The 20,069-nt window shown below is 48.0% G+C and overlaps 1 protein-coding gene across 1 annotated transcript in view; it reads right to left on the bottom strand.

Moving 5' to 3' along the window:
* Positions 1-20,069, bottom strand: part of ARAP2 (ArfGAP with RhoGAP domain, ankyrin repeat and PH domain 2) — a 260,994-nt gene that overhangs the window by 210,970 nt on the left and 29,955 nt on the right. Inside the window, 4 exon segments of the mRNA XM_066573206.1 lie at positions 4,451-4,520; positions 16,027-16,308; positions 17,486-17,556; positions 19,537-19,616. Of these exon segments, the coding sequence (XP_066429303.1) occupies positions 4,451-4,520; positions 16,027-16,308; positions 17,486-17,556; positions 19,537-19,616 (503 nt within the window).

The following is a 20,069-nucleotide window of genomic DNA, read 5'->3' as shown; positions in this document are numbered from 1 at the left end:
CACAAGGTGGGACAAAGGCCGTTCACCGCCTCCGGTTTGCACCACTGCCTCTCCCCCTGTGCCCCAACCTGCCACTGAGATCCAACCCCCCTCTGAGGACACAGGCAGTATCGTCTCCTGGCCTGCACCCACACCCTCACCTCCGCTGTCCTCGGCCCCATCCAGCAATGTCTCTCAGCGCAGCGTCCAGACGTCGCTAGCGCAAGTGTTTGAGCGCAAGCGCAAGTACGCCGCCACGCACCCGCACGCTCAAGCGTTAAACGTGCACATTGCCAAATTGATCAGCCTGGAGATGCTGCCGTATAGGGTTGTGGAAACGGAGGCTTTCAAAAGCATGATGGCGGGCGGCCCCGCGCTACTCGGTTCCCAGTTGCCACTACTTTTCCCGATGTGCCGTCCCAGCCCTGCACGACCACGTCTCCCGCAACATTGTACGCGCCCTCACCAACGCGGTTACTGCCAAGGTCCACTTAACAACAGACACGTGGACAAGCACAGGCGGGCAGGGCCACTATATCTCCCTGACGGCACATTGGGTGAATTTAGTGGAGGCTGGGACAGAGTCATAGCCTGGGACCGCTCACGTCCTACCCACCCCCAGAATTGCGGGCCCCAGCTCGGTGGTGGTATCTGTGGCGGTGTATGCTTCCTCCACTAAACCACCCTCCTCCTCCTCCTCCTCCTACGCAACCTCTGTCTCGCAATCAAGATGTGTCAGCAGCAGCACGTCGCCAGCAGTCGGTGTCGCGCGGCACGGCAGCACAGCGGTGGGCAAGCGTCAGCAGGCCGTGCTGAAACTACTCAGCTTAGGAGAGAAGAGGCACACGGCCCACGAACTGCTGCAGGGTCTGACAGAGCAGACCGACCGCTGGCTTGCGCCGCTGAGCCTCCAACCGGGGCATGGTCGTGTGTGACAACGGCCGTAACCTGGTGGAGGCTCTGCAGCTCGGCAGCCTCACGCACGTGCCATGCCTGGCCCATGTCTTTAATTTGGTGGTTCAGCGCTTTCTGAAAAGCTACCCACACTTGTCATACCTGCTCGGAAAGGTGCGTCGGGTCAGCGCACATTTCCGCAACTCCAAGACGGATGCTGCCACCCTGCGGACCCTGCAACATCGGTTTAAATTGCCAGTGCACCGACTGCTGTGCGACATGCCCACACGGTGGAACTCTACGCTCCACATGTTGGCCAGGCTCTATGAGCAGCGTAGAGCTATTGTGGAATACAAACTCCAACATGGGCGGCGTAGTGGGAGTCAGCCTCCTCAATTCTTTGCAGAAGAGTGGGCCTGGTTGGCAGACATCTGCCAGGTCCTTGGAAACTTTGAGGAGTCTACCCAGATGGTGAGGGGGGATGCTGCAATCATTAGCGTCACCATTCCTCTGCTATGCCTCTTGAGAAGTTCCCTGCAAAGCATAAAGGCAGACGCTTTGCACTCGGAAACGGAGGCGTGGGAAGACAGTATGTCGCTGGATAGTCAGAGCACCCTCATGTCTATATCTCAGCGCGTTGAGGAGGAGGAGGAGGGGGAGGAGCATGAGGAGGAGGGGGAAGAGACAGCTTGGCCCACTGCTGAGGGTACACATGCTGCTTGCCTGTCATCCTTTCAGCGTGTATGGCCAGAGGAGGAGGAGGAGGAGGATCCTAAAAGTGATCTTCCTAGTGAGGACAGCCATGTGTTGCGTACAGGTACCCTGGCACACATGGCTGACTTCATGTTAGGATGCCTCTCTCGTGACCCTCGCGTTACACGCATTCTGGCCACTACGGATTACTGGGTGTACACACTGCTCGACGGACGGTATAAGGAGAACCTTTCCACTCTCATTCCCGAAGAGGAAAGGGGTTCGAGAGTGATGCCTATACCACAGGACCCTGGCGGACAAGCTGATGGTAAAATTCCCATCCGACAGTGCTAGTGGCAGAAGGCGCAGTTCCGAGGGCCAGGTAGCAGGGGAGGCGCGGAGATCAGGCAGCATGTACAGCACAGACAGGGGAACACTCTCTAAGGCCTTTGACAGCTTTATGGCTCCCCAGCAACACTGTGTCACCGCTCCCCAGTCAAGGCTGAGTCGGCGGGAGCACTGTAAAAGGATGGTGAGGGAGTACGTAGCCGATCGCACGACCGTCCTCCGTGACGCCTCTGCCCCCTACAACTACTGGGTGTCGAAGCTGGACACGTGGCCTGAACTCGCGCTGTATGCCCTGGAGGTGCTTGCTTGTCCTGCGGCTAGCGTCTTGTCAGAGAGGGTGTTTAGTGCGGCAGGGGGAATCATCACGGATAAGCGTACGCACCTGTCAACCGACAGTGCCGACAGGCTTACACTCATCAAGATGAACAAAGCCTGGATTTCCCCAGACTTCTCTTCTTCACCAGCGGACAGCAGCGATACCTAAGCAAGACGTAGGCTGCACCCGCGGATGGAAGCATCGTTCTCTATCACCATCAAAAACGGGGACATTTTTGCTTCATCAATCTGTGTATAATATTCCTTCTCCTCCTCCTGCTCCTCCTCCTGAAACCTCACATAATCACGCCGAACGGGCAATTTTTCTTAGGCCCACAAGGCTCAGTCATATAATTTTTGTAAACAATTTTTATACGTTTCAATGCTCATTAAAGCGTTGAAACTTGCACCTGAACCAATTTTTATTTTAACTGGGCTGCCTCCAGGCCTAGTTACAAATTAAGCCACATTAACCAAAGCGATTAATGGGTTTCACCTGCCCTCTTGGTTGGGCATGGGCAATTTTTCTGAGGTACATTAGTACTGTTGGTACACCAATTTTTGGGGGCCCTCGCCTACAGTGTAATCCAATTAATTTTTAGCCCACCTGCATTACAGCTGACGTTACATCAGCTGTGTTGGGCACTGCAATGGGATATATTTATGTACCGCCGGTGGGTTCCAGGGAGCCACCCAGGCCGTGGGTCCACACGGAGTTGTAACTGCATGTGTCCACTTCTAAAGTACCCCAGTCTGACTGGGGCATGCAGTGTGGGCCAAAGCCCACTTGCATTAAACATGACATTACCTCAGCTGTAATGGGCACTGCAATGGGATACATTAATGTACAGCCGGTGGGTTCCAGGGAGCCACCCATGCTGTGAGTGCACACAGAATTACCATTGCGGAGTTGTACCTGCCTGTGACTATTTATAAAAACCGCAGTCTGACTGGGGCATGCAGACACCTTGACAGAATGAATAGTGTGTGGCACATAGGTTCCCCATTGCTATGCCCACGTGTGCAGCTCCTGATGGCGGTAGCACAGGATTCTATTTCTCATTGCTTCTGTACAGCATTGTGGGCTATCGCCCCGCCCCTTTTAAAGAGGGTCGCTGCCTAGCCGTGCCAACCCTCTGCAGTGTGTGCCTGTGGTTCCTCCTCATGGCAGACACACTTATCAATAGACATGAGTGTGGCGTGGCATGAGTGCAGCTGAAGGCTGCGCAGGGACAATTTGGTGTGCGCTGTGGACACTGGGTCGTGCAGGGGGGGATTGGGCAGCATGTAACCCAGGAGAAGTGGCAGCGGTGTGTCCCACAGGCAGTGATTGTGCTTTGTTGGATGTAGTGTGGTGCTTAGCTAAGGTATGCATTGCTAATGAGGGCTTTTCAGAAGTAAAAGGTTTTTTTTGGGGGGGGCCACTCTTGCCGCTATTGTGGCTTAATAGTGGGACCTGGGAACTTGAGATGCAGCCCAACATGTAGCCCCTCGCCTGCCCTATCCGTTGCTGTGTCGTTCCCATCACTTTCTTGAATTGCCCTGATTTTCACAAATGGAAACCTTAGTGAGCATCGGCGATATACAAAAATGCTCGGGTCGCCCATTGACTTCAATGGGGTTCGTTACTCGAAACGAACCCTCGAGCATCGCGAAAATTTCGTCCCGAGTAACGAGCACCCGAGCATTTTGGTGCTCGCTCATCTCTAATATTAGCCATTAATTGTAGATTTGGGGGATAAGCAGCCCTGGCCCGCTAATAGTCAGCTGTTCACCAGGTCAGTGCACTAGAAGTGAACAAGAAGCAGACATCTTTGTACCCACAGCAGTGGACTTAATTAGCATTGCAGGCAAAGTTCTCACTGACATGATGGGAACTTTAACTGTAATACCAAGCTAGGTCACTGCAGTGGCAACGGAGCTGTCTGCTTTCTGCATAAATCAGTTCAGTGAATGAGCGCACCATCCCAGTAGATAGCTGCTCAGACAGGATTACAAATCAGCTATTTGCTAAGATGCTGTGTTCATGCACTGAACTGATGAACACCATCACCAATCTGCTATTAATGACCTATCCCGAGGATAGGCCATCAGCAGCTTGCAACTGGACAACACCTTTAATTTTTCTTTTTAATTTAAATGTGTTATTATGTTCATATTTAAGGCAAAAAGCAAAATACCACATTAAGTGTAAGTAAATAAGGTTTGACAAATATCTTACCCTGTCGCTATAAGAGTACGAAATGTGATGTCCATCCACTTTGACCCACCTTTTCTGAAACATGGAACTGCTGAATAAAATACAAATACCGCACTGTCAGCACTTTTTGTATATCAAAGATATAAGGATTTTAATTTGTACAGCCTGGTAAAAAGGAGGGAGAAAGGACATACTTGGAACCTTTTTATATGTTACAGGGAGAAAGAAAGGAGATGGAGGACATGATAGAAACCTTTATATATGTTACAGAAGGAGAGAAGGGAGAGGAGGATATGATGGAATCCTTTATATATGTTACAGGAGGAGAGAAGGGAGAAGAGGACATAATGGAAACCTATATATATATATGTTAGAGAGGGAAGAAGGGAGAGGAGGACATGATGGAAACCTTTATATATGTTATAGAATAAGAGAAGTGAGAGGAGAACATGATGGAAACCTTCATATATGTTACAGGAGGAGAGAAGGGAAAGAGGGGACATGATGGAAACCTTTATATATGTTACAGGAGGAGAGAAGGGAGAGGAGGGACAGGATGGAAACCTTTATATATGTTACAGGAGGAGAGAAGGGAGGGGGGGGCATGATGGAAACCTTTATATATGTTACAGGAGGAGAGAAGGGAGAGAGGGACATAATAGAAACCTTTACATATGTCACAGGAGGAGAGAAGAGAGAGGAGGACATGATAGAAACCTTTATATATGTTACAGGAGGAGAGAAGAGAGAGGAGGACATGATGGAAACCTTTATATATGTTTACAGGAGGAGAGAAGGGAGAGGAGGATATGATGGAAACCTTTATATATGTTATAGAATGAGAGAAGTGAGAGGAGAACATGATGGGCACCTCTGTTTTCACCCTCTTACTTCCCTGAAGACCATCATCAAGCCTCAAAGTGCCATAGTAACCTATCAGTAACCTGTGATTACATCATGTGAGTTGGACTGGTGACAGAGGGAGCTTCCTCCCTCATAAAATCATAGAACAACTGCATGTAACAGGTTAAACGGCTGGGACTCGTTAGCTGTTTCCACACTATCAGTCAATAAAGCAGTCACAAAACAGCTGAGCTTCAGCTTTCTCTGGCCCGGGAGACCCATGCCAAGCTTCCAATTCAGTATCGGGAAAAAGCGTTTGCATCAGATTACAGGCCCCATAGGGACCATCTTAAAACGGTGCATGAGCAGTCTCTAAGAGGTTACAAAAAAGTAGATAGATTCAAATTGATATACAGATGCAGTAAAATTGCATTTGACTTACAACAGGTTACATAGCATGATGCTGCAAACTTTAAACTGTCATTTAACACATCACATGTGACTGTAGATGTCATGTTAAGGTATGCTGCATCTGTACTGTGGTGATTTACACTCTGGTAGATCCTGCATGGCACCATATCTATAAAATAAATCCTACCTGACAGCCAGAGGCAGTTTTCCTGTTTTATTTAAACTCAATTTAATTCACTTTTAAGCTTTTTGCTTTTGAGTTCTCTCCGGCGGCCTTATCTTCTGGTCTGAGTTGAAATAAAAAGTGAGTTTGTAGCCGCACAGCAGTCTGGCTTTTTGTGTCTGGACCAAGTACATTTGAAGTTGTAAGAGGGCGATTTGAAGGAATGGACAATCTATAAATTGAATGCAGCATAGATAGAAAGCTGCCGGTTCAAATTTAACAGTAGTCCCCTAGCCACGATTCAGGGATCCGTAGAAGATCAATATAGAAATCAGCAATTTCACAAAAAAACTGCTAAAATAATAATGCCATACAGTATGCTGCACCAGGCATGCTGCCATAAAGTGTGTAATAGCTTAAAAATGGGGAAAATTAAAAGGCAAATAGCATTTCCGCATATTATCTAAATAATATATAACTATTAGAGATGAGCGAACGTGTTCTTCCGAGCTTGATATTCGTGCGAATATTAGGGTGTTCGGGATGTTCGTTATTCGTAACGAACACCATGCGGTGTTCTGGTTACTTTCACTTCCTTCCCTGAGACGTTAGTGCGCTTTTTTTGGCCAATTGAAAGACAGGGAAGGCATTACAACTTCCCCCTGTGACGTTCAAGCCCTATACCACCCCCCTGCTGTGAGTGGCTGGGAAGATCAGGTGTCACCCGAACATAAAAGTCGGCCCCTCCCGCGGTTCGGCTCAGATGCCTGGTGAGTTAGATGAGGGACAGTGCTGTTTGTACCGGAGCTGCTGTAGGGAAAGAATTGGTAGTTAGTGTAGGCTTCAAGGCCCCCCAAAGGTCCTTATTAGGGCCACTGATAGCTGTGTGTTGGCTGCTGTTAGCAGTGCCATTTTTTTTTTCCTCAAAATCGGCTCTGCAGAGCGTTGCACCTGGCATTAGGGACAGAAGTGCTGCATAGGCAGGGAGAGTGTTAGGAGTGAGTGTAGCCTTCAAGAACCTCAACGGTCCTTTCTAGGGCCATATTTATCCGTGTGCAGTACTGTCCAGGCTGCTGTTAGCTGTGCTGCATTTTTTTTTGGCTTCTCAAAATCACCTCTGCAGAGCATTCCACCCTCCATTGATACTGCAGGGAAAGAATTGTATAGGCAGGGCCACAACACAGTTATTATTCATAGAATATACGCAGTGCGGCCTTTTGCTTGTAAAACAAGTGAAAATAATTCTATTTGTCCTGCCTCTGTCCGTCCTAACGCCGGTGGACACGTGTCGGCTGCGTCTGCAACCTGTAAAAATCATACGCACCCAGCTACGTTTTACTCCTGGCTTCGCCATTTGCTTTCCCTAATTGGGAAAAAAAATACCTGCTCTGCCACAGTTAATAACTCTGCTACCCTCACGTTCTGTGACACATTAGCAGGAAAACAGCACAGTTATTAAACTTCTCATGTTCATAGAATATACGCAGTGCTGCCTTTTGGTGGAAAAAAAACTGAAAACAAATCTATTTGTCCAGCCTCTGTCCGTCCTAAGGGCTGTGGACACGTGTGAGCTGCGTGAACAACATTGCTAAATCAGACGCACCCAGCTACGCTTTACTGCTGGCTTCGCCATTTGCTTTCCTTAATTGGGGAAAAAATACCTGCTCTGCCAGAGTTATAATAACTCTGCTACCCTCACGTTCTGTGACACATAAGCAGGGACACAGCACAGTTATTAAACTTCTCATGTTCATAGAATATACGCAGTGCTGCCTTTTGGTGGAAAAAAACTGAAAACAAATCTATTTGTCCAGCCTCTGTCCGTCCTAAGGGCTGTGGACACGTGTGAGCTGCGTGAAAAACATTGCTAAATCAGACGCACCCAGCTACGCTTTACTGCTGGCTTCGCCATTTGCTTTCCTTAATTGGGGAAAAAATACCTGCTCTGCCAGAGTTATAATAACTCTGCTACCCTCACGTTCTGTGACACATTAGCAGGGACACAGCACAGTTATTAAACTTAGATTATTCATTCACTAGAGGCAGTGGGGCCTTTCGTTTTCCAAAAAGGGCAAAAATTATATTTGGCCTGCAGTCTTGCGCCAATTTATTTCCTGCCTGTGAAATCAAATCACTGGTAATACAGCATGCTGAGGGGTAGGGGTAGGCCTAGAGGACGTGGACGCGGCCGAGGACGCGGAGGGCCAAGTCAGGGTGTGGGCACAGGCCGAGCTCCTGATCCCGGTGTGTCGCAGCCGACTGCTGCGCGATTAGGAGAGAGGCACGTTTCTGGCGCCCCCACATTCATCGCCCAATTAATGGGTCCACGCGGGAGACGGTTATTAGAAAATGAGCAGTGTGAGCAGGTCCTGTCCTGGATGGCAGAAAGTGCTTCGAGCAACCTATCGTCAACACGCAGTTCTGCGCCGTCCACTGCTGCAAATCCGAATCCTCTGTCTGCTGCTCCTCCTTCCTCCCAGCCTCCTCACTCCACTACAATGACACCTGCTCAGGAGCGGGAACACTCCCAGGAACTGTTCTCGGGCCCCTGCTCAGATTGGGCAGCAGCGGTTCCTCTCCCACCAGAGGAGTTTATAGTCACTGATGCCCAACCATTCGAAAGTTCCCGTGGTCCGGGGGATGAGGCTGGGGACTTCCGCCAACTGTCTCAACAACTTTCTGTGGGTGAGGAGGACGATGACGATCAGACACAGTTGTCTTGCAGTGAGGTAGTAGTAAGGGCAGTAAGTCCGAGGGAGCAGCGCACAGAGGATTCGGAGGAAGAGCAGCAGGACGATGAGGTGACTGACCCCACCTGGTGTGCAACGCTTACTCAGGAGGACAGGTCTTCAGAGGGGGAGTCAAGGGCATCAGCAGGGCAGGTTGCAAGAGGCAGTGCGGTGGCCAGGGGTAGAGGCAGGGCCAGACCGAATAATCCACCAAGTGTTTCCCAAAGCGCCCCCTCGCGCCATGCCACCCTGCAGAGGCCGAGGTGCTCTAAGGTCTGGCAGTTTTTCACAGAGACGCCTGACGACCGACGAACTGTGGTGTGCAACCTTTGTCGCGCAAAGCTCAGCCGGGGAGCCAACACCAACAGCCTCACCACCACCACCATGCGCAGACATATGATGGCCAAGCACCCCGCAAGGTGGGACGAAGGCCGTTCAGCGCCTCCGGTTTGCACCGCTGCCTCTCCCCCTGTGCCCCAACCTGCCACTGAGATGCAACCCCCCTCTCAGGACACAGGCACGACCGTCTCATGGCCTGCACCCACACCCTCACCTCCGCTGTCCTCGGCCCCATCCACCAATGTCTCGCACCGCACAGTCCAGCCGTCGCTAGCGCAACTGTTGGAGCGCAAGCGCAAGTACGCCGCCACGCACCCGCACGCTCAAACGTTAACCGTCCGCATCGCAAAATTCATCAGCCTTGAGATGCTGCCGTATAGGGTTGTGGAAACGGAGTCCTTCAAAAGTATCATGGAGGCGGCGGCCCCGCGCTACTCAGTTCCCAGTCGCCACTACTTTTCCCGATGTGCCGTCCCAGCCCTGCACGACCACGTCTCCCGCAACATTGTACGCGCCCTCACCAACGCGGTTACTGCCACGGTCCACTTAACTACGGACACGTGGACAAGCACAGGCGGGCAGGGCCACTACATCTCCCTGACGGCACATTGGGTGAATTTAGTGGAGGCTGGGACAGAGTCAGAGCCTGGGACCGCTCACGTCCTACCCACCCCCAGAATTGCGGGCCCCAGCTCGGTGCTGGTATCTGCGGAGGTGTATGCTTCCTCCACTAAAGCACCCTCCTCCTCCTCCTCCTCCTCTGTCTCGCAATCAAGATGTGTTAGCAGCAGCATGTCGCCAGCAGTCGGTGTCGCGCGGTGTGGCAGCACAGCGGTGGGCAAGCGTCAGCAGGCCGTGCTGAAACTACTCAGCTTAGGCGATAAGAGGCACACGGCCCACGAACTGCTGCAGGGTCTGACAGAGCAGACCGACCGTTGGCTTGCGCCGCTGAGCCTCCAACCGGGCATGGTCGTGTGTGACAACGGCCGTAACCTGGTGGCGGCTCTGCAGCTTGGCAGCCTCACGCACGTGCCATGCCTGGCCCACGTCTTTAATTTGGTGGTTCAGCGCTTTCTGAAAAGCTACCCACGCTTGTCAGACCTGCTCGTAAAGGCGCGCCGGCTCTGCGCACATTTCCGCAAGTCCCACACGGACGCTGCCACCCTGCGCACCCTGCAACATCACTTTAAGCTGCCAGTGCACCGACTGCTGTGCGACGTGCCCACGCGGTGGAACTCTACGCTCCACATGTTGGCCAGGCTCTATGAACAACGGAGAGCTATAGTCGAATACCAACTCCAACATGGGCGGCGCAGTGGGAGTCAGCCTCCTCAATTCCTTTCAGAAGAGTGGGCCTGGTTGGCAGACATCTGCCATGTCCTTGGTAATTTTGAGGAGTCTACCCAGGTGGTGAGCGGCGATGCTACAATCATTAGCGTCACCATTCCTCTGCTATGCATCTTGAGAAATTCCCTGCAAACCATAAAGGCAGCTGCTTTGCGCTCGGAAACGGGGGCGGGGGAAGACAGTATGCCGCTGGATAGTCAGGGCACCCTCCTGTCTATTTCTCAGCGCGTACAGGAGGAGGAGGAGGAGCATGAGGAGGATGAGGAGGAGGGGGAAGAGACAGCTTGGGCCGCTGCTGACGGTACACCGGCTGATTGCCTGTCATCCTTTCAGCGTGTATGGCCTGAGGAGGAGGAGGAGGAGGAGGAGGAGGATCCTGAAAGTGATCTTCCTAGTGAGGACAGCCATGTGTTGCGTACTGGTACCCTGGCACACATGGCTGACTTCATGTTAGGATGCCTTTCTCGTGACCCTCGCGTTGCACGCATTCTGGCCACGACGGATTACTGGGTGTACACACTGCTCGACCCACGCTATAAGGAGAACCTGCCCACTCTGATTCCCGAAGAGGAAAGGGGTTCGAGAGTGTTGCTATACCACAGGACCCTTGCGGACAAGCTGATGGTAAAATTCCCAGCCGACAGCGCTAGTGGCAGAAGGCGCAGTACCGAGGGCAAGGTAGCAGGGGATGTGCGTAGATCGAGCAGCATGTACATCCCAGGCAGTGCAACAGTCTTTAAGGGCCTGGCCAGCTTTATGGCTCCCCACCAAGACTGTGTCACCGCTCCCCAGTCACGGCTGAGTCGGCGGGAGCACTGTAAAAGGATGGTGAGGGAGTACGTAGCGGATCGCACGACCATCCTTGGTGACGCCTCTGCCCCCTACAACTACTGGGTGTCGAAGCTGGACACGTGGCCTGAACTAGCGCTGTATGCCCTTGAGGTGCTTGCTTGTCCTGCGGCTAGCGTCTTGTCGGAAAGGGTGTTTAGTGCGGCTGGGGGAATCATCACAGATAAGCGTAGCCGCTTGTCAACCGACAGTGCCGACAGGCTAACACTCATCAAGATGAACAAAGGCTGGATTTCCCCAGACTTCTGTTCTCCACCAGCGGACAGCAGCGATACGTAAGCAATACGTAGGCTGCACCCGCGGATGGAAGCTACGTTCTCTCTCACCATCCAAAACGGGGACATTTCTGCTTCATCAATCTGTGTCTAATATTCCTCCTCCTCCTCCTGCTCCTCCTCCTGAAACCTCACGTAATCACGCTGAACGGGCAATTTTTCTTAGGGCCACAAGGCTCACTCAAATAATTTTTCTGAACAATTTTTATAAGTTTCAATGCGCTTAAAAGCATTGGAACTTTAACTTGAACCAATTTTTCGTTACACTGGGCTGCCTCCAGGCCTAGTTACAACTTAAGCCACATTAACCAAAGCGATTCACCTGCCATCTTGGTTGGGCATGGCCAATTTTTACTGAGGTACATTAGTACTGTTGGTACACCAATTTTTTGGGGCCCTCACCTACAGTGTAATCATAGTAATTTCTATGTTCTTCGCCTGCACTCATGGTACAGAAAGGTGTGTGGGGTTGGCCTACACTTTAGCTACATAAATGTAACTTGTGCCTTGGCTATACTAAGGCTACTGAAATGGAACTAAGACTGCGCTCCCACTATACTGCTGCTTCAGAATTGTTACTGGGGCCTGTCTTGAGTGCTACTATTGCTGACATGGAACGAAGACTGCGCTCCCGCTATACTGCTGCTTCAGAATTGTTAATGGGGCCTGTCCTGAGTGCTACTATTGCTTACATGGAACGAAGACTGCGCTCCCGCTATACTGCTGCTTCAGAATTGTTACTGGGGCCTGTCTTGAGTGCTACTATTGCTGACATGGAACGAAGACTGCGCTCCCGCTATACTGCTGCTTCAGAATTGTTACTGGGGCCTGTCTTGAGTGCTACTATTGCTGACATGGAACGAAGACTGCGCTCCCGCTATACTGCTGCTTCAGAATTGTTAATGGGGCCTGTCCTGAGTGCTACTATTGCTTACATGGAACGAAGACTGCGCTCCCGCTATACTGCTGCTTCAGAATTGTTACTGGGGCCTGTCTTGAGTGCTACTATTGCTGACATGGAACGAAGACTGCGCTCCCGCTATACTGCTGCTTCAGAATTGTTACTGGGGCCTGTCTTGAGTGCTACTATTGCTGACATGGAACGAAGACTGCAGTCCCGCTATACTGCTGCTTCAGAATTGTTAATGGGGCCTGTCCTGAGTGCTACTATTGCTTACATGGAACGAAGACTGCGCTCCCGCTATACTGCTGCTTCAGAATTGTTACTGGGGCCTGTCTTGAGTGCTACTATTGCTGACATGGAACGGACACGTGGAGAGGACACGTAGTGCCTCAAAAACATCCCCCTCCTCTTCCAACAGGGAAAACATTGTTGGCAAATGCCTTTGCATTGGTTCGTCTGGTGGCAGTCCAAGAATTTCACCTTTACCGACACAACAAGAGAGCCCCCACACCATCCCCCCGCCACGGCCCACTTAATCCTGGCCACATTCCGAAAACCAACAAAATACAACCGTGCTACTAGGTCCGCAGTCACCACCACATTACCACCAACGCGGTTACTGTTAAGGTGCATATAACCACGGACACGTGGAGAGGACACGTAGTGCCTCAAAAACATCCCCCTCCTCCTCCAACAGGGAAAACATTGTTGGCAAATGCCTTTGCATTGGTTCGTCTGGTGGCAGTCCAAGAATTTCACCTTTACCGACACAACAAGAGAGCCCCCACACCATCCCCCCGCCACGGCCCACTTAATCCTGGCCGCATTCCGAAAACCAACAAAATACAACCGTGCTACTAGGTCCGCAGTCACCACCACATTACCACCAACGCGGTTACTGTTAAGGTGCATATAACCACGGACACGTGGAGAGGACACGTAGTGCCTCAAAAACATCCCCCTCCTCCTCCAACAGGGAAAACATTGTTGGCAAATGCCTTTGCATTGGTTCGTCTGGTGGCAGTCCAAGAATTTCACCTTTACCGACACAACAAGAGAGCCCCCACACCATCCCCCCGCCACGGCCCACTTAATCCTGGCCACATTCCGAAAACCAACAAAATACAACCGTGCTACTAGGTCCGCAGTCACCGCCACATTACCACCAACGCGGTTACTGTTAAGGTGCATATTACCAGTCTGACTGGGGCATGCAGACACCTTGACAGAATGAATAGTGTGTGGCACATAGGTTCCCCATTGCTATGCCCACGTGTGCAGCTCCTGATGGCGGTGGCACAGGATTCTATTTCTCATTGCTTCTGTACAGCATTGTGGGCTATCGCCCCGCCCCTATTAAAGAGGGTCGCTGCCTAGCCGTGCCAACCCTCTGCAGTGTGTGCCTGCGGTTCCTCCTCATGGCAGACGCACTTCTAAATAGACATGAGTGTGGCGTGGCATGAGGGCAGCTGAAGGCTGCGCAGGGACACTTTGGTGTGCGCTGTGGGGGGGAGGGGGGGCGGTTGGGCAGCATGTAACCCAGGAGAAGTGGCAGTGGAGTGTCATCCAGGCAGTGATTGTGCTTTGTTGTAGCTAGTGTGGTGCTTAGCAAAGGTATGCCATGCTAATGAGGGCTTTTCAGAAGTAAAAGTTGTTGGGAGGGGGGGGGGCCCACTCTTGCCGGTATTGTGGCTTAATAGTGGGACCTGTGAACTTGAGATGCAGCCCAACATGTAGCCCCTCGCCTGCCCTATCCGTTGCTGTGTTGTTCCCATCACTTTCTTGAATTGCCCAGATTTTCACACATGAAAACCTTAGCGAGCATCGGCGAAATACAAAAATGTTCTGGTCGCCCATTGACTTCAATGGGGTTCGTTGTTCGAAACGAACCCTCGAACATCGCGGGAAGTTCGTTCCGAATAACGAACACCCGAACATTTTGGTGTTCGCTCATCTCTAATAACTATCTATATAGTAGAAGGCCTTAGCGTGTCTTGTATGCTTGTAACTAAAATTCTGCCACTTTGTGGTTAGATGAGCATGTAACACGCTAAGGCATTTGAATATACTCCTTGTCAAAAAATGTATCACGTAGAAGGATTTGTCAGAATCTAATGAAACTTTCTATGCCTGATTGTAATGTTGATGTAAGTGAGTGATTACAGTATCAGAGCAAACAGAGAATTTATTGCGTAAAACTGAACACTTGTAGGGAGGCTCTAGTACCCTGTTGTACCACCTCTAGCTTGGATACAAGATGTGATACGGGCAGGCATGGAGGCTCTAGTACCCTGTTGTACCACCTCTAGCTTGGATACAAGGTGTGATATGGACAGGTATGGAGGCTCTAGTTCCCTGTTGTACCACCTCTAGCTTGCATACAAGATGTGATACGGATGGGTATTTAGGCTCTAGTACCCTGATGGCCCGCCTCTAGCTTGGATACAAGATGTGATACGGGTGGGCATGGAGGCTCTAGTACCCTGCTGTACCACCTCTAGCTTGGATTTAAGGTGTGATACGGACAGGCATGGAGGCTCTAGTACCCTGTTGTACCACCTCTAGCTTGGATACAAGATGTGATATGGATGGGTATGGAGGCTCTAGTACCCTGTTGTACCGCCTCTAGCTTGGATACAAGATGTGATATGGATGGGCATGGAGGCTCTAGTACCCTGTTGGGCCACCCCTTGCTTGAATGTAAGATGTTATATGTGCAGGCATGGAGGTTCTAGTACCCTGTTCTGTATATCACATCTTACATCTAGCTTGGATGTAAGATGTGATATGGACAGGCATGGAGGCATACAGTTTCTTTATGGTTTCCTGCAGCATATTTCTCCACATTTTCTGTAATTGAACCTCTAGATTGTGTAAACTCATAGGCTGTCAAAACTGACATCTCAGATAGTCCCATATATGTTCCACTGGTGATGAATCTGGTGACCAGGCAGGCCACGGAAGTGTGACGATGTTGTGGAGAAATTCCTGTGACACTCTTGTGATGTGCGGCCAAGCATTATCCTGCTGGAAAATGCCTCTTGGTAGCCCTGCCTCTTGGCTATAGGATGTCCTGAATGCATCTTTGAGCTGTCATTGTCCCTCATACTACCAACTGTCGTATGCAATGGCCACCCAGAAAATCACTTCAGCAGTGGGGATAGTGTGCCGCTCCACAGCAAAGGCAGGATTGAGGCACTCACCCCTAGGTCTGCAGATATGAACGTGGCTGTTGTCTGTGCCCAAACTAAATCTGGATTTGTCACTGAAGACAACTCAGTTCCACTCTATAGCAGTCTAGTTTTGTCATTCATGACATCACTGCAAATAGAGGCAATGGAGGGCCTGTAACATAGGTGCCACCTCTCTATAGATGGGGGACAGCAAAACAGTTGGAGGTGCTTGTTGGATAATCGGACGATTATCTCTACTGATAGTCTGTCAAAGGTGTCCTTAATCTGGTCACCTTGTGTGCGTGCCCTCACACATTCAACACCTCCTAATTGTGCTTCAATGCACAATCTGAAACTGGTCCCCGATCCACAAAAAAATGTTTATAATGCTGGTGTGTTCTTCTGTGGTATAGGGGCTTCTGCCCCCCACTATACACTGGAGCCAGGATGCAACTGCTATATCTGCACCCCTTTAGCTATGCTCTTGTCTTGGTGATCTTAGATTTCCAAGCATCTTAAAAATTCCAACTGCCTCAAAAAAAAATAAAAAAATTAAAAACTCACCGGTGTGGGGATAGCTTGTCTAACCAGTCAGCTTTATTCAAAGTATCATAAGGCTCATAGAAGCATGCATATGGAGTGATCGAGAATTCTTCTTTAGATGAATTCTGATTTTGAGTTGGTGATTCTGCTTTCTGTTGATTGACGTCATCATTTTGTAATGTGGCATCTTGGAATGATCGTCTTTGTGTGTCCTCCGTGGATGATATTGTTATTGGCCTATTGGTATCCTCCAACGTTGAATATATTGACTCTTCTGAACTCTCCTCAGAAATGTGTTGTTTACTGTTTAAAAAAACAACATATGGTTATGAATGTTATATATAGTATCACTCATACTCGTGCCACCAACCAGAAGGTGTCAGCATCTGCCAAACAATGCTATCTCAACAACTATTGCCCCATAACATAATGTTCTCTTAATGTGAGCAGACGTCTTTTGTGAAAATTCAGGTAGCTTATGCCATTTCAACTCATAACTCCATGCCCAAATTCCAACAATTGTGATAATTAGTCTTAAAAAAAGATAGTCCTTCTCTTTCATATTGAGTCAGATGGGACACAAACACTTCCTTTCTGCCAAGCTTGAACCTTCGAAAAGGATGTGTGAAACCCATCTGCTTTCAATACTTTCATGTCCATGCTGCCCATCTCACCAAGATTCAGGTATGACCTGTTCACCAAAGACCTTAGTGACACTTGTGTGTATTACCATGAATAACTTCAATTTTCATTAAAGAAATCTTTTTATGCTGAGAGATCATTATGTTGTAGGGTAGCATTTAGTCAGATGGCATTGTTTGACAGGTGCTGACATCTTCCAGTTGGCAGAAGAAGTTTGAAAAATACTATAAATAACACTCATAACCTCTATTTTTGTATTATATACCACATTTTCTCAGACTTTGCCATACTGAAAATGTAGCAAGGTGTTGTCAATCATTTTTACACGACCCCTCATACAAGTTAAGGCCCATTTGCACACAAGGATCACTCAAAATTCGTTCAAGCGACCGATAATCATTACATGTAAACGCGGGAATCGGGCACTTTTCGTTTGAATAAGGATTTTAAGGTGAAGTTAAAATCAATGGTTCAGCTAGTGGAGATAAAGCAGTTTGCTTTATTTGTCAGTAGGCTGTAGGCTGTTATCTCCATGGGGACAGTTAACATTGTATTCTGCCAGCACCCAAGATGAGAACAATGCAGTTGTCTGCACAGCTGTGCGTGAGATTAATCACAGACTGGGCTCTGTAAACATCTCCTGGAGGCCCATTTACATGCAAATGAAGATGATAAAGTGTTAATGGGCATCAGTGTCTATTAAGACTTTATCCAAAAAGATCGCTAAAGCTTTCAATTTTTCAATCATTTGAAAGATCATCTTTGTGTGTAAATGGGCCTTTAGATAAGCTGATCACTAAACAAAAGACATTGTCAAGCAGACAACTTTGTTTTCTACCTTGTATTGGCTCCCATCCTTTCACTCAGTTCACCATTACTAGAAAATGAAAACGCATCACCAGGAGCTTCCTAGAAAATATTTGAAATATAAAAGTTACTGCATAATTTCCGTCAATATCTATGATAAAAATAACATTTCTTTTAGTGAACTTCAACAAAAAATAGAGATATTACAAATGGCGAGAAATTGTTGCAAAGTATAACAGAAAGTTGCATAATTTTTAATGTAACAACATAACGTATTATTTACATGAAGGCGGTTCCAGCAATTCTGAATTGCTGGGTTTTCGTAGATTACGTTAAGATTGGAGCAGTGGTCGTACATGTGCACTGCCACTTTATTCATTTCAATGGGAATGCCGGAGATACCAGAGTCCAAGCACTCAGTGATTTCCAGCGATCTCACTGAAATGAATAGAGCAGTAGCATGCACATGTGACCACTGCTCCATTTATTTTGGAACCCTAAGGACCCCATCCTCGCAATTGGACACCCACCAATTAGAATGTTATCCCCATGCTGTGGATAGGGGATACTTTTCAATCTTAGCACAACCCCTTTAAGGTATTGTTAATTTTATTGACACATTCTGTTTCAGTTGTCAATATACAGGGTTTCTAAAAAGTATGGAAACACCCATGTAGAATGAAAATTTTTGGTAGATGGTAATCCAATCTTGCATACAAGCTGCGGGGTAAGCAGGAAACCTCTTAGGTCATGTTACCAAAATGACAGCCATCTTGAATGTTGTTATCTTGGATTCAATTCAATTTTTTTTCTAGGGGGAAGATATGTTGTGATATGTCAAACCAGCAGATAATTTCACCAGAAAAACAATGGTGTGCTTCATCGTAACATAACTGTAGTCATTCTCATGTCAGTGTTTTTTCTTCATTGCAGGCAATGTGAATGACGGTGTTATCTCAATCAGAATGTACTGAGATCGTCCTTATGCCTTATGCCAGATGAATGAAGCGCCCACCAGGCTTCAAACCCGAAGTTTGGCCACTGCACTGTGGGTAATGGGAAGTATGGTTAAATGGCGTTGATTGAAATTTGCTTCAATGACACATGTGCTGCAGTCACCTGACATAAGGATAATCTCAAAACATTCGGCTTAAGATAACGCCATCATTCATAATTCCAATAATGAAGATAAAATACTGTGTTAACATGGGAATGAATAAAGTTATATTAATAAGAAGCATACCATTTTTGGGTGAAACTATCTGCCAGTTTCATATATCACACACCTACATCCCAATTGGAAAAATCCAAGATAGCCATCATTTTGGTGATATGGCCTAACAGATTTCCCCCCTGCCCCACAGCTTTTATACAAAATAGGATCACCGTCAACCAAACTGCTATCATTTTATATGGCTGCTTCCATACTTCTGTATATCCGATACAGTACATTTACTAGATACTAAAAGATGTAGAAGAAAGTATTTATGTTTATAGAGGACAGGGTGCCTTAGGACAGGAATCTGTAGGTCTCACAACTGTCAAGATATCAAGGAAACAAGCCAAAAAAAATTCCTTACTTCTTTGTACTTTAAGAGCGTAGGATAGTGATGTCTTAAAGCAGTTGTCTAGGGTTAGAAAAACATGGCTGCTTTCTTCCAAGCACAGCACCACCCTTGTCCATGAGTTGAGTGTGGTATTGCAGCTCAGCTCCTATTCACTTCAATGTAGCTGAGCTGCAATACCACGCACAACCCTAGGGACAATGGAGGCACAATTTTGTTAACCCAGCACCACCCCTTTAAGGAACAGGAAGTATATTTTCATTATTTTCCCAGATTTTCACTTGAAATAAAAACTATAATTAATATAAATTACCTTTGTCATGTAATTGAATATTTTATTGAATGACTTGATTTGTTTTGTTACTTTTCCTTTTTTATAATCTACCTCCAAACAATCTGTAGAAATGTTAATTACATGCATTAGTGCGTAATCATATTTTATATAGCAAAAAATGTATTGTTTGTGAGGATTCTATTATTGTAGCTCATTTGCATTCACGTATAAGATATCACGTACCTTTGTGTTCTCGGAATGTCTGAAAAAGAATGTTTCTTCGTATGGTGAGATAGGAGGAATGTTTTCATCTCCAGATTGTTCTGCATTAATTAAATAAAGTCGTGATACATTTAATATTGCTGAATATTTACAGACTCTAATTTAGTACAGCATGCAATGTGACCACACTAATCTACTGTAAAATAGTATGCTATTATTATGTCTAAACTGAACGCAAAATACCTCGTCCGGATCTGACGTAATTAGTTATCCTAAACAGGCACAAAGTTCTAACGTGGAGGTTACAAAATGACACATAAAGAAATATAAATACAGGGATTAAGGGAGGTTGACCACTCAAATAAGGAAAACCCTACCTATACGTAGAGCACTCCCCCCGATGAGGGCAACCCTATGTCACAATCCTGGGTGACCCTGACTTTCCATAATTGGAAAACAGGGATAATGAATAATAATATATACAATATAGATGTAAACAAGGATGCATTGAACCAGATGGAATACCAATGCAGAAATAACTGATAGTCAGAAGA

Source organism: Eleutherodactylus coqui, chromosome 7, assembly GCF_035609145.1.
Source record: "Eleutherodactylus coqui strain aEleCoq1 chromosome 7, aEleCoq1.hap1, whole genome shotgun sequence".
Lineage (NCBI taxonomy): Eukaryota > Metazoa > Chordata > Amphibia > Anura > Eleutherodactylidae > Eleutherodactylus > Eleutherodactylus coqui.
Note: the sequence above shows the minus strand (reverse complement) of the source record. Positions and strands in the feature narration are given on the sequence as shown.